Raw genomic sequence first — 15349 nt, 5'->3', positions numbered from 1 at the left:
TGCTGACCTTGTATAAAAGTAATCATAATAAATAAGGGAAAGTAATTGACCCATGAGGACAGTATTTAGCACTGGTCTCTTAAAGTAGTGTTTGAATTTTTCCCAACCTGCTGACCACTTTTGTTTTTGCATGTCGCTACAGTAAGCAGACAGCAAAATGTCTTGATGGTGTAAGAAATCGGTTTGGGGGTGTAGACACTTTAGTGGACAGGTCCCGGTTGGACCGGTAAGGGGTGTGTCAATGTCCAGACACAACAGCGGGTGGGCTCCAATAGACGCACGTTAATGCTATGGTTGTCCATGGGATGGGGGAGGTACTGGGGCACTTTTGGTTTTGGGTATCGATGTTACATAGGTTTGTTTTTGTAGCACACTATGGCTGTGAGGGTTCGAAGGCACCCACAGTAGGGAAACATTTAGAATATCACGCACAATGGTAGTCCAGAATATCTATACGCTTCTCACCTGGAATGTGAGGTGTCTTGGCACAGCCTCCAAGCGATACAGGGTGATGTCATTGCTTAAGCGCCGGGGGTCAGTATAGCCAGCCTTCAGGAAACTCATCTGATGGACGCTGAAGCGCAGAAGCTGGCCAAAAAATGAAGGGGGCAGAACTATTACGCCACTTTCTCATCTTTCGCCAGGTGGGGTACACATCTGGATAGCCCCGGGGTCCCTTTTGCATTGCACTCTATGGAAGCAGATATAGAAGGCAGATACATCCTACTTAGAGGGACCTTGGATGGTCATCAATTGAAAATACTCAATTCCTGTGCCCAGAATACTGATGACCCCACTTTCTACCCTGGCTCAGTATTCAGGCACCTGCATTCATTGCTGGTGTCTGTGGTATGGGTGGGGGGCTGCTGCAGGGAGACACTCTAGCTCCCCCTTCGAGGAGGGAGGGCTGGCTTTACCCAATTTGGAGTACTATTATTTAGCCTCCCAGTTATAATATGTGGTTTAGCGGAGGGTGATAATTTGGGAAAAAACCTTAATCAGGGATGACACCCAGCACAAAACCCTGACATAGCTGCTACACGCGAGGGGCAGAGGGGAACAATCACTTCCATACCTAATACAACACACAGCAAGGGTCTGGATGCGGGTGGTGAAAGTAGTTGTGCGTTGTGCACCCTTTGCACTGGAGTTCTGGGATCTTCCAGCGTTTTGACACTTGGCTGCCACGGAGGATGCTCGACCTTGGCAGGAGGCTGGTTGCCTGACTCTTGCGGACCTCTACCCCAGTGGGACTTTTATAACCTTTGAGGCAGCACGAGATACCTTGGGGTTGAACCAGGGACAGTTCTTAACATATGCCAATATCCTTAATATAGCCAGAGAGATATGGCCCACTCACACGGAGGCCCCACTATCATCGGTACTGCTTCAGGTACTCCTGAAATGCAGGGGGCGGGGCCAGACATCTCATGTCACACACATATAAGGCCATGGTTGCAGATACGCCCAAGCCTGTTTTGTGGGCTCGAGTGGCGTGGGATGGCGAACTGAACACAACGTTGGAGGAGGTACAGTGGAAGGCAATATGTCCTTTGCTCCGTCAGGGGACCTGTAACGCTAGATTCAAACTGATACATTTTAATTATATACATTGCACGTATGTCACTCCTGCCTTCCTACATAGAATTGATCCTAGCAGAGATGACAGTTGCCAACGCTGCAATGCGCGACCAGCAACCTTCCTACACTTAGAATGGGACTGTCACACAGTACAAACCTTCTGGGAGATGGTGGTTCAAAATTTAGGAGCAGTGGGGGCAGTAACAATTGAGCGAACCCCCGTGCAGTGCCTTCTGGAAGGATGTTAAGAGAAAAAAAGGTTAAAAAAAATTGAACTTTTCATGTTAGACATTCCTTGGTAAGTGCAAGCGTGGTAATGACCATGCGCTGTACTTACAACGTTATAAAGGCATGCGTTGTTCCGTCATACATTCGTCAAGTACATACCTTAAGATGGCTTCCCCGTTTATTTGCAGTATCCAGTACTCAAACTAGACATCACAGGGGCATATCTGCTCATGCAGATGTGTTCTCGCATCAAATATAATGCACCCTGCCTTAGGGTAGTACGGCCTGTTGTAGTGGTGACTTACACATATTTAGATGCAGTGAGTTGGGCAATACCACACAATGGGTGTGCAATGTTGTGTTTTCACCTGGCTTGCACCAGGACACGCAGACTGCAGTGGCAGCTGTGTGCAACTTTTTCTTAGGGGGGGGGGGACCCAGAAGGTGGCACACTGCATGCTGCAGCCCCTAGGGACCCTCTCCAGTACCCAGGCCTTGCATACCGTGGTTATCATTTACTACGGATTCACAGAGGTGCAGCCGTGTATGTCTATTGTTCACATTTTTACCTGGTTTAGGGAACGAGCACTGGCATTGGGGACCTGTTTTAGGGACCTAGTGCACCTCAGTTGAAAAACTTCAGCATTGCTGGGCAAAGCGTGGGGGTGACGGTTAAGACCTATCTGGGGTTAAGAATGCTTACAGACACTTTCTGGGCTGCTGGATAAATGTGTACTAGTAGTACAAGCCACTGTTCAGAGCCTTCTGCGCTAATGCAGTGCTTTTTCTCTCTACCAGGAAGTGTATTCAAAACATGGCAGCAAGGCTTGCTCTCAAATTCCCTTGCAAAGCATTCACTTTTAAGGCTCTACAATCTTGTCATTGGCTGCCCATTACCAAAAGTATCCTTTTTATGGTGTCCTGCATATCTGCCGTGGTAAACAAGGCTTCTCCTTTCTCAAGAGTCAAAGCATCAATTAAAACCCCACTTGTCTGCTGCTTACTATGAACAGTTCTATGGTAGTGATTCCAAAGTTACAAGAGCAGGCAGTTGCTCACTTTCTGTCCTGTAGTTCAGACTTTGCCAAGCTTCTTTTGTAGGACCCCACAGATATTGCTATTCAGAAAAGCCCTGAAAATGTATCTTTACTTCTAGAAATTCCACTAACTTCCACTTCCTCTACAGCACCAGAACACGTTGTCACGTAGGCTCTCATTATTCTAATGAGTCTACTGGATTTTGAGTGGCAGAATCACCCACGGCGTGGGAGACTGAGTCTAACTCAGAGCAGGTGACACCTGTCGTTCCAACCCGGGGTTTACTCCGGCCAACTAGCATTGCCTCATCTCCACCCAAGGGCAGGGATGACTGGGCAGCCAAGCGCATGACATAATTGGTTTCTCAGGGAAGCCGTGGTTACTCAGGTCTCATCCGTTTCGCTCAGTTACCTTAGTCTAATACATAAATGACAAACAGTGGCAGTGTATGTTTTAATAATGATCTTAATAAAACAACTGCATCTTAGATAGCAAAGCGTGAGCTGCAATAACCAGGACGGCACAGCAGGACAATATTAAAATAACGAGGAGAGTGAAGCATAGAAGTAATTCTATCATATTGTCGCTACAGTTAATAGACTAATTCCTACCTAAGCTATAACAGAGCACAGGATATTAATCTCTAATTCTGCCCTTCAGGTTCCCCTGGGAAGACATCATCCCCCATACCTGAGCAAAGGCCTGCAGTCTGCGTTAGCATCTGTAGCAAAGCAATCCACATACAGTCGTGGTTCTCTGGATGGAATCTCTCTCTAACGTGTAAGGGAACAGGGAAGTGTTTTCATAACAACACAGCTGATGTTCTGAGAAAATGCCCCTACGTATGGATGTGTATTTTCTACGAATGTCGGAGACTAAACACATACCACGTTCACCGGCAATGTACCGTGCTGTAGCCTTGGAAGAAGCACAGAGTGAGCAAGAACGTCTTGTTTGAGAACATTGTGCTGGCTTAGGAAAAACAATTAGATAAACAGAAAATAAAACAAGACCATAAAAGTGGCTACTGTAACAATAAAATAAAGCCAAATAAAATATATCTAGGTTAGAGTCCACAGCAGCTTGGCCTAGTGTGTTAAAATAACGTGCACGGAGCTATAGCTAAAATGGCTACACTACAACATTAGTGTAACGGAGTGCTCAGTACAATGCAATACAACCAAGGTTTGATATGGAAAGAAAGCTGCAAATCTGTGTGTTGGAGCTCCAAGAGGTTTATAATAGCTGAGAGCATCAAAGGCACAGGTAATGGGAAAGACACTGTTGGAAATGGCCTTTCTGCAGGGTCAACTTTTTGCCTTCGTCCTTCTCATTTTTTCTGACCTCATTTTTGCTGGCTTTAGGACTCTGCACACTTTACCACTGCTAATCAGTGCTAAAGTGCATATGCCCTCTCCTTAAAACCTGGTGACATTGGCTCATACCCAATTGGCTTATTTAATGTCCTTGTAAGTTCCTAGTCAAGTGCACTATATGTGCTCAGGGCCTGTAAATTAAATGCTAATAGTGGGCTGCAGCACTGGTTGTGCCACCCACCATGTCTGAGGACTACCTCTGCAGTGCCTCTGTCTGCAGTTTCACTGCCACTTCGATTTGACATTTAAAAGTACTTGCCAAGCCTTAAACTCCCCTTTTTCTACATAGAAGAGAACCTGAACCAGAACCTGCATCCAACCAAGAAGAACTGCCTGGCTGCCCAAAGGACTCAACTAACTGCTTTCTGTGAAGGACTGCTGCCTTGCTGTTGCCCTGTTGCATTGCTGCTCTATGGCTGTGCTAAGAAGTGCTCTCCAAGGGCTTGGATAGAGCTTGCCTCCTGTTCCCTGAAGTCTCAGGACTAAAGAGATTTCATCTCTGCAAGAAGGACTCCTTGTGGGACGCACAGCCTGCATCGCAGTGAAAAATTCACTGCACGCTGAACCGGAACGACGCAGCCCGACTTTACAACGAGAAGATAGACTCAGTGTAGCGACCGGAAATTCCACGCACGGCCCACTGGATCGATGCACAGCCAAGCCAGAACAACGCAGCCTGACTTCCAGAGAGGAATTGACGCAGTGCCTGCCGTGGGTAGAAATTCCCACACAACGCCCACAGGATCGACTCCGCCCCGTGACTTTGTCCTGCCAGCACCGAAAATCCACGCATCGTCCCCGGGACATCCGAAAACCCCGCAACCTGAAGAGAATCCACGACAGAGCGCCGGAAATTGCTGCACAGCCGTCCCTGCGTGAAAACTAAACGATGCATAACCGTGTGCGGCCTGAAAAATCAACGCACACTTCCTTGTTTTCCACGCATCTCCTCCTCTGTGGTCCTTTGCAGAGATTTTGAACAAGAACCAGGTACTTTGTGTTTGAAAGAGACACTTATTGGTTTAAAAAGACTAAAGACACTTCATATCACTTTTACAGTGATATCTCCACATATAATTATTGCATTTTAATCGTTTTGACCTGCATCTTATCAGATAAATATTATATATTTTTCTAAACAGTTTGTGGTGTATTTTTGTGGTGCTATACCGTTATTGCATGATTTATTACACAAATACTTTACACATTGCCTTCTAAGGTAAGCCTGACTGCTCAGTGCCAAGCTACCAGAGGGTGTGCACAGGATAATTTGGATTGTGTGTGACTTACCCTGACTAGAGTGAGGGTCCTTGCTTGGACAGGGGGTAACCTGACTGGCAACCAAAGACCCCATTTCTAACACTAGCCAACTAAAGATATCACAACTACACTTCTTTCTGAAGGATGGTACTTTTCAAGTCAGCCCATGCAAGTTCCAGATGTACAATGCAATCACATTCTATACCTGATTGAACAAAATGGCCACAGGAAGTATAGTCCAAAAGTATGGCAGGGATAAGTATCCCTGGTAGTATGTTGCTGAGGTGCACAGTTGAAAGGAGTCTCAAGTCTTGTTTGTAGATGGTGTCTTTAATTTGTAGATACTAGAAATCATAGTGCCATCAGCGAGATACAGCCAACACGTGTTTCGTCACACCAGTGACTTTATCAAGGCTGGGCCGTCCGGCCAGGATGGTACGTAACGAAGGTAAGTGATGAGGGAGCCTCGTGATCAGTTGAATAGGCTTTGGAACGTCAGTGGTAACTTCTTGGAGTAGATCTATCAATAGTGTGGCTGAGTAAGAAATTGGATAAGTATGAAAAGGCAGGTAGGCACATTCTATACCTGACAGGACAGCTTCTCCTGGAATAAAAAGGAATATGGCTGATAGCTTCCACATTTGTAACTGAATCAAAAAGAAATGGTAGATCTTTGATCACCTGGGCGTTCTACGTGTATACCGGACTGTGAAATTTGAAATGCAGTTCCTTTGTCTCAAAGTATCCAGTGCCTCAGAAAGGTGACTGTGGCAATCCAGGTGTTGAACAAGGTGGAGTATGTGGCTGATTATGGCTTAGCCAAGGTTGAAGATGGGGTGAGGACATGGATCGATTGGGGCCCCTTGAGTGGCTCCATTCAATTAGTTGGATGTCTGCGGTGGTAGCAGGTTCATTGCGTTACTTAGAAAAGGTTGATGGCTTTGGGTTTTGAAGTGACACTTCACGTCACCTGTCATGTGGTAAATGCCAAAAAAATACCAGTTCAAAGTGCTATGTTTAGGTGTCACAAAAGTCCCTCAGTTTACAAACTTTTTGGCAGCGGGTGCAGCACATCTTTGCCTCAGTCATTCATTCATTTTCCCGTATTTTGACAACTGGCTGGAAACGAAGCACACAACATCAATGCCACTTTTACTCGAGTAAGTGTCCCTCTTTCACAAATTAGGATTTGCAATCCATTCCAAGCAGTTACACCTCTTTCCTGTTTTTTAGTAGTGGTACCATATATCCTGTGAGAAGCAGAGCCTGCATACACTAAAGTGATAGTATTTCAAATGCTGCTTCCCATTTACCAAACCTTTCATCCTAGAACTGCAAGAGCAGTCGTGAAACGGTTACAAATGGTTGTCTTGCATTGCATTTGTCTGAGTTGTTTGATGTATACATGTGCCCACTACAGGAGTATTTAGGTAGACAGTGGTCACAAGTAACAGGACAGTGGGAAGATCTAGTTTTCATGGTTCCCCGAGTTCAGCAGCAGCTGATGTGGTGGAAAAAAAGATCTTGTTGCTGGGCAAGGCCTTTCTCAACCTGCAGGTGACCATCACCACAGATACCTCTCTTTCAGGGTGGGGAGCACATTTGGGCCACCTAAAAGCTCAAGGCCAGTGGTCTCCACAGCAACGGGGGCTGCACATAAAGCCACTAGATTTGGTGTTTGTTTAGCACGCCGAGTAAACAAACTGTTTCATAGCACAACATTACTCACACACATAACTTGACAACAGTGTATTACTTTCCAAATGAAGTGGTCATGCACTCACTTCAGTTGCCAAAGCTAGATCAGACAATCTGGCATTGGATCATCTGGAGTCAGGTCCTTCTCCGGAGAAGACTACACCCACTCAGTTGTATGCATCAACAAGCCCTACTAGTGAGATATCAAAACTCGGTTACTTCAGAAGTAGTTCAGTCCTTGTGGAACCCAAGACAGTCAACCTATTTGTGACATACCCAAAATGGCGATCTTTTGCCTCCAGACACCCACACACACACACAGAGTTCCATGGTCAATCCAATGTGGATGATTATGTATAAATTAGTTAGATAGATTTGCGTATGCTTTTCCACCATTATCACGGATACTGTGTGTAGTAAGGAAAATGAACCGTCATCAGCATTTCTCTATATAATACTAATGTTAGCGGCCCAGCCATGCTGCTCAGTATTGCTAGAAATGTCAGTACATCCACACGATAAGCTACCTCTACATGCAGACCTACTCATCCAACACAAGTTAGCTACAACATCCTAATCGCGCTGCATGGTCCCTTCACCAGAACAACAGCTGCAACCACTGTGTTAGCGTGTGGAGTTCCAGTCCTGGACATCTGTCAGGCAGAACCTACTGCCTTGCCATTTAGGTCTGGAGGGACAGCAACTTTGCCCGTTCTACCCTGCAAGACTTACTACAATCTTGGTTTGCAGACCCACCTTCGGGGATGGTACTGCTTGAATATCTGTTCTAAGGTAAGGAATCTGCAACTAGAAGTCTATCAGATGAGCAAGTTACTTTGGGTAACGAATTATCTGGTAGACACACATTCTAGTTGCAGATTCCTTACTGACCCACCTATCCTCCCTGCTCTGCGAACTGATTTCTAGGAAGTGGGACTTCTGTTCAGGCCCTTGTTCTGACGTACCAGGGTTAGTGTTCTTCATGGCTCCGCCCTTATGGCGTGGACAGTCGTGAAAAGAAACTGACGTCAGCGCATTAGGGTTGCACCTATATAGGACTTGTAACGTCATATCTAGCAAATAAGACGCAGATGATGGTCGCAGAGTCGACCGCCTCTTAATGACGTGTAGGGGTACTGTTCGAGAAAAATCTCCGGATCTAGACTGAAATCTGGGAGAAATTAAGTAAGGAATCTGCTATATTTCTACCAGATGATTTGTTACCGAAGGTAAGTAACTTGTTTGCTAGTTGCTCAGGATGATTTTTTCTAATGTAAGTAGCTCCTATTGCAGAAAAGGTTGGAGACTCCTGCTGTAGACTGACAATTCCGGGTGCGATGCGGTCACAATCAGTATATATTTTTCTGTATTTTAAATAGTGCATTAAGTAGTGTGTATAGACATGTATCCTACGATAATCACCCTGCAAACTGTGCATATATTTACTCCTAACTTGAACTGCTTATGTAATTTAAATGTACTATAAAACCTAGACTACCCCAAGGTATTACAGAAATGCCCACTGTTATACTACAGTGGACTGTTACCCTACCATCTCAGAGCAATACCCATCCACTCACCCAGACAAGATAGACTACCCTCCAATATCCAGTACTAAATAACTGAAAAGTCTTCTTTCCAGATCTAGTGTGTTAAATATGAACTTCTTCAACAAGCAAATGCATGTGTATATACACAGACAAATTCCTCTTTTAACAAAGATGTAAAAGCTATGTCATATTGCATCATGTTGTATAGCCTTCATGCTATTTGAACCCCGGTGTCTGTTTCTTTTGTACATACCCTAAAGTTAAGGCAAAAATATTGGCTTTTCTAATGATTGAGATCTAATTCTGTGATTTGTAAAAATGTTTGATGAATTTAAAACCTAGAGTCAACCCTGTGCTCCTTCAGTGCAGTTTTAAGGGGAGCAAGGCCAAGACCCAGTACTTTCAAAATAAAAACTAGCAACTCTGCTCCAATGCTTAATTTGTAAATAAAAACGTGCTGGTGCCTAAAACTCTTGTCTGAAATAAGCGGATACTGCAATTAAATCTATAAGCACCAAATGCTGAGGCAGTCCAATCCTGAAGTTATCATGGACCTCTGTCATCCATTTACAGCCACTCCCTGTCGCTTGAGCGCACTCTTGCATCTTTTTGCTTTCTCCATTTGTGAAACTTTTTCATTTTTATGGGCGAGGGCAATTCTCTAATATCTCTTTGGGCTTCAAACCACGCCCATGTCACTTCAGTCACTTTCATTGGTTCATGGGCTTGCCTTTTAAAATCCGCTTGCTTTCATTTGTGAAAGGCATGCATACGTCATGCCTTTTCCGGTGTTTAGCCCGCCTACACAGCACCGGTAAACTACTACAACCATTCGAGCCTCGATGTTTTTAGCATGGTGTCCGGACTACTTTATCTTTTTTTTTCTTTACATCGCTAATAGCTCTAACTCGAGCAAATGCGAGACCCTTTGCAATTAAAATGCTTGTCTCTTCCTCAGTCTTTCCCATAATGTGTCTTTTGCTTGCAGTAAATGCTTGAGGCAGAAAAATATGTGCCGGTCCTCAAAAATATATGCCAATGCCTGCAACGGAAACCACCGGCTCAAATTGAGCCCTTAGCTGAACAAGGAGCGAAACTCTGCCCTCTTTCAGTAAAAGGGATAGTCTTTCACTGCTGAAACCTACCCTTCATTACATTCACAATGCTTTATCTTGAACCCCTGCCTTTGTAGTTCACTGTAAGTATGGAATGTTCTATTGGGAGAGATTAATTATTCCATTTATGACTAATTATTTTGTTGCACTTTCTCACAGCAAATTGCGGCGAGGAGATCAACACACAAATACTGAGTTCCTGAGTTCCCCTATTTTCAAATGCAAGAAGAAAAACTCTGGAAAAACACGTGTAAAGAAAGCCACTGAAAAGTCTGTGCCAAGTGTGTAGGCAACTTACTATACAGTGTATTTGAAATGGAAACGGAAGAGTTGTTTTTTTGCAAATGTTTGTGTATATCTATTTTAAATGTGCTATCCAGATGTTGGTTTTTATACTTAGATGAATGTAATTGGAAATAAAGATTACCAATTTTATTGTACTTCTTTTTGTACTATTTGCGACTATTGTTTTTTGTGTGCATTTTTCTTTTTCTTTCAGGGAATAGATCAGCGATGCACTATCGAGTGTTTTGTATTTTGCTTCCAGCTTTCGCAGACTGTGTAACCAAGACTATACTGTTGTTCACAATTAAATTCATATACTCCTTTCACAATGGATCAATTAGAAAAGGATTATGTAATCCCCGGAAATAATACTTGGTTTTGTATGATAAGATTAAAGTATATCTCAGGCAGTAAGCAGCTTATATTGGACACATATTGGAAGCATTTGATTCGCTTGTAAAAATCACAGAAGTGTTCTTTTAATGAGATTTGTTATTTTCTCTATCAAGATATATTTACATACGTACTTGATCACTAAATAGCTATGCCTGTGTGTGGCTCTGTTTTCTTTACTGATAGACTACTAATTGTATATTCCTCACCTTGTTAGTTTCCTCAGGTGCCAGGCTAGATCTGGGAACTTCCATAGCAATTCCCTCGTGCCTCAACAGGTGATGTTGTGCCTGTCTGCTAGATCTGGATGTGACTCTGAATTGATGCCACCTCTGCATATTGACATCAGTTCTTTTCTTTCTGCACCTCATGAGGAGAATTTGGAGATAGAAGTACTGTTTCTTAACAGAACTTTCCCTCAGGAAAACATATTTTTTCCCGCTGAATTATTTTAGTCTGCCCTTGTGGGCCCCAAAACCACACGGTCTAAACAGTGTTGTGACTGCCAACAAAATACATCAGTGGTGGACACACACAAAGTTTGCCTGTGGTCTATCTGTGCTACACATGACTCCATCATCCTTGTGTTGTGCTAAAACGAACTGTTAGAAATGTTGTCTTTAGTTGGCAGTGGTTTGCACCCCGTCTAAGTAGGGATCCTCACTCTAGTGAGGGTTAGGAAGTCACGGATGTCGGTGATGCGTCACTTGGGACTCATGCTGTGGCGGGACTTTGGAGGCCCTGCAGCGGGCCTGTGTTGCAGGTCAATGACGTTGCACTCAGCGGGGGCCGCAGCTCTGGTGCAGGCAGCTGCGCGGTGTGAGACCTTGTCGGTTCCGAAGTCACTCTGAAGTCTGCGATTGGTTTCTTCTTAGTTGCACCAGAGCTCACTTCCAAGTGCCCTGGGACTGGATTTGGCACCACTTGGCAAGTCAGGGCTCTCAGCAAGAGAGCTCAGGCACTGGCAGGTGAGGTCTTTGGCCCTGAGACTTAACAGGAGGCAAGCTAAATTCAAGCCCCTGGAGAACCTTGGAAAGCAGGATGTAGAAAGTGAAGTCCAGTACTTAAACTCCCAGAAACAAAAGCAGCAGCCCAGCACAACAAAGCAACAGAGTGGCAGCCCCCCCTGCATAATCCAGCTCTTGCTGTCAGAATGTCCTCAGTCCAGAAGTGTTCTTACTTCGTGGTGTCAGGGGTCCAGTCATTATGGCCAATTCTCCCTTTGAAGTAGTCAAACTTCAAAGTAAAGTCTTTGTAGTGCACAAGACCCTGCATTTCCTGCCCTCACCTGAGGGAGGGGGTAGGGCAGAGCAACTAACAGTGCTTTCACTCTGTTACCCAGATCACAGCACAGCCCTGGATTGGAGTGGTATCTGCCCTAGAAGAGCTAGGGACAGCCATTGTCTGTGACGCAACACGTCTCTGGGCCAAGGCACCAACACTACTGCATGGGCCCACAACAGCAAAGGCAGTAGAAAAGCTGCAGAAAGCGGCACTTGAGACAGCCAGGTGAGATCTGAATTTTGGCAACACAGCCCAGCGGAGCACACAGGCACCATTATGTCTGCAACACATGCGACCTCATTGGTAAGCGCCAATGGGAGGCGCTGGGGGACAGCCTGCATGGCTCAAATAAGAGGGGGATAAGAAGGTTCATGAAGGGAAGGATCCTGTATCTGCAGCCAACACAGTAACTGTGGTCTTCAAAAGGCGCACCAACAACAAAGGCACAAATGGTGAGCCAATTAGCATGATTGTGTTGGAGATTTTTTTTTTTTTTGTTGCTTGCACCAATGCTGTTTTCTGGAGGGGTACACAAGCAGATTACAGCAGTAAATACACAGGCATCTGCCCAGTTGGGGGGCATCCCGAGCTAGAGCAGGAAAAGGGGGTGCAGAGAAGCTTAGTGCCCTAGAACAGTAAACACGAGTAAGGAGCTACCACATATTAACGCCTCTCAGCAAACTATGGCAGATGCTGTACGAAACAGGCACTAACAGGGCTGTCAGAAGGCACAGCCAGTGGGTCATCCATAGAGGCATGCAAGAACATACTGAGGCAAGCGGTACATGGGGGTTGGAGCCCGGCACTAGTGGGTCAACTGGCAGGGACATATATCAGGGCAACCGGATTAGGCAGCCTGATCCTGCTAGCGGTTTATAGGAAAGTGGAGTATTATGCAGTGAGGCTGGTTAGGACTCACTATGCAATACTCTTACAATACCCCAAACTAGGTCCTTTGGATTCACAATAATAAAGCCCTATCTCAGTCCTGATAGTGTGGCACATAGCAGTCAGGCTTTACTTGTGGAGTTGCCTTTGGTGCTCAGAGAAGTTTATTTTTCCTTTGGAAGCAGTCTCTGGTCCAGAACAAGGTGCAGTCGTCCACTTGGAGTAGTTGCTCAGGTACAGTGTGTTTCCCATTTGCTTTGCATAGATCTTGAAGTCGCAGGCTCTGGTCTCTTTGTCCTTGGTTGCATGTTGAATCAGATCTAAGGTTCTGGTGCCACAGGTGCCCCTTAAAGCCTAATTTTAAGGGTGGTGGGTGCAAGTGGCCAATGGGCTACTAGCCCCAGCAGCTAATCTGCCCCTGAGGTGACCTCATACAGGAGTGTCACTTTTCCTACCCAGAACCCTCTATTTTGCCACTTTTCAACAGAAAGCATAGAACCCATCCTCAGCTATACAGACCAGGTAGCCCACCCTAGGGTTGTGGCTAGCCTTCTGGGCGTGTATGCCTTATGACTACCTAATTTTCCTGTCTGCCTGGGTGCAAATGTGCCTGGGGAAGGAGGATGGCTTTGTCCTTCTTTGGGAGTCAGCCTGCTTGGTTATCAGAGGCAGCGTGGGCTTTGAAGCTTATCACCTTGATGTGTCACTTCACTAGCCATCATGTCAGAGTGGAAGGTGACACCTCATGCCCATGGGAAGCCTTTGTTTTTGACTCCTGGGAGTGTTCACATCTCTTGGCAGGGGGTCAGATTCCTGTCTTAGCGCAACAGCTGCAGGTTGCTAGCCCTAGCTCAGAAAAGGCTGGGGCAACCAGGTGGGCAACTTCAAAGGTAGCCACCTGGGTAAATGGCGCACTAAATCTGACTTTGGACTATAGTCTGGTTTAATGAGACGAGTCGTTTGATACCAAACATAGCATACTTCAGCTTGGCCATAATGGAGTTGGTGACCTCAGGATGTCCAGGTGGCAGCCCATGTTAGCCTGCGGCCCCCTGAACACTTATAATAGCCCCGAATGGAAAGAGGCTGCTGTAGGGACATATAAGCTTTCACTTACATGTCCACACCTTTAATATAATGCACCCGGTCTCCTGGGCTTAGGAGGCCTACCTTAGGGTGACAGGCATATATTAAAAGTAGTGCTTTGATCGTGCCACACATGGTGACGGCAAAGTCGAGCTGGAGCAGTTTGGACTCTTCCTGCAGTCTGCAATGGTAGACTTGCTGTTATCTATTTACTTGGGTCACTCGGTGTGGTGGCATAAACAGTGCTTCAGACCCTAGTGACCCCTTTAATTCTCATGCCCTGGGTACCATTTACCAACGACACATAAGGTGGTAAAGTCCTTGCCAATTAGGGACATCCATTCACATCATATTTAGGGAGAGAGCACTGGAACTGGGGTGCACTTTCAGAGTCTAAAACCAGCAGCTAGTTGTCCAAATGGGGGCAAAAAGTGCCTGTGGCCCCCTCAAAGGTGAGGCAAAGCATGCCTGCAGGTAGGAGATATAAGGCAAGGTAGGGGGGGTACTCTTGAAATCCAAAAACAGATCAAACTAGAAAAAGACATTGTACTTTTGTTCTATTTGAAGAACCATGACTACTACCTGGTCTGCCTACTGAAGTGATAGATGGCATTGAGGCCGGCAGGAGGCTTCCATTTATTAAAGCATAAAAACAGGAGCCTGCTCAGCAAGAATTAGTTCTTAGCAGTGTTACACCAGGCCCTATCAAGAGGGAGAATGCCAGCAGTACAATTTGGCACACATTGCTTCAGGATAGAGTTAGCACCACCATCGACCCAACACTGGACGCAGGGTAGCAGGATCACATTGGTGGAAAGATGGCAACCTTGGAGCCTAAAGGTTGTATGAGACTGCAACAATCCTAAGCTCTGCCATCATATATATTCCCCTTCTTGGACCCCCCACCCCCCATCCTTCCAGTACTCCGCCTCCCAACAGAACCATGCCGTATTTGACCACAACTGTAAATGGTTGCTTTTCAACCAGTGGTATGTGTGGTCAGAAGCTCATACGTACAAAGGGTTTGGTCATGGTTAACTCAGGCAGATGGAGGCAGGCCAGGAGGGCCAAACAAAACCAATTTAAAATGAATGAGTTTGCTACCCTAAGGAAACGGCATGCAAGCCATCCAACTTCCCTCCCCCACCACATGCAATATATTGATCATCCACTTAGGGGGGGGGCAGTGACCAGGCTCAGAGGGGGGAGGAAGGACTTGAAGACCCAAATTAGGGAGGGGCTTACCTAGGCAGCAAGGCTCTTCGGGGATGCAGTCATTATTTGGTTGTGTTTCCTAGACCGGACTGGAGGCCCTGTCCAGTGGCACCCTAGAGAAATCAAGAAAAAAATTCAGTGCGTCAGTAAGCAAATTCTTCAGAGCAAACAGATGGAAGAGCATCAGAAATAGTCTGATCAACCTGAGATGCCCTAAATACTACAGCAAGAAGTGGGTGAGCCTATCTGAGGTGCTAGTGGTTCATGACTTTGATTGGTTTGACTGTGAGACTGACGTTGACAACCTTATGACTTGATTTAGGGCATGGTTTAGGGAAGGGGTTGTTGAAGT

At 45.6% G+C, this 15349-nt stretch overlaps 1 protein-coding gene across 1 annotated transcript in view; it reads left to right on the top strand.

Annotated features, from left to right (window-relative positions):
* Positions 1–10286, top strand: part of SGO2 (shugoshin 2) — a 266669-nt gene extending 256383 nt beyond the window's left edge. Inside the window, exon 9 of the mRNA XM_069225946.1 lies at positions 10006–10286. Within this exon, the coding sequence (XP_069082047.1) occupies positions 10006–10135 (130 nt within the window). The 3' untranslated portion in view covers positions 10136–10286. The remainder of the gene's footprint in view (positions 1–10005) is intronic.
* Positions 10287–15349: the final 5063 nt, after the last annotated feature.

The sequence above is a fragment of the Pleurodeles waltl genome, chromosome 3_1, assembly GCF_031143425.1.
Source record: "Pleurodeles waltl isolate 20211129_DDA chromosome 3_1, aPleWal1.hap1.20221129, whole genome shotgun sequence".
In the NCBI taxonomy this organism is placed as follows: Eukaryota; Metazoa; Chordata; class Amphibia; order Caudata; family Salamandridae; genus Pleurodeles; species Pleurodeles waltl.
The sequence above is the reverse complement of the archived record's forward strand: the minus strand, read 5'-3'. Positions and strand labels throughout refer to the sequence as shown.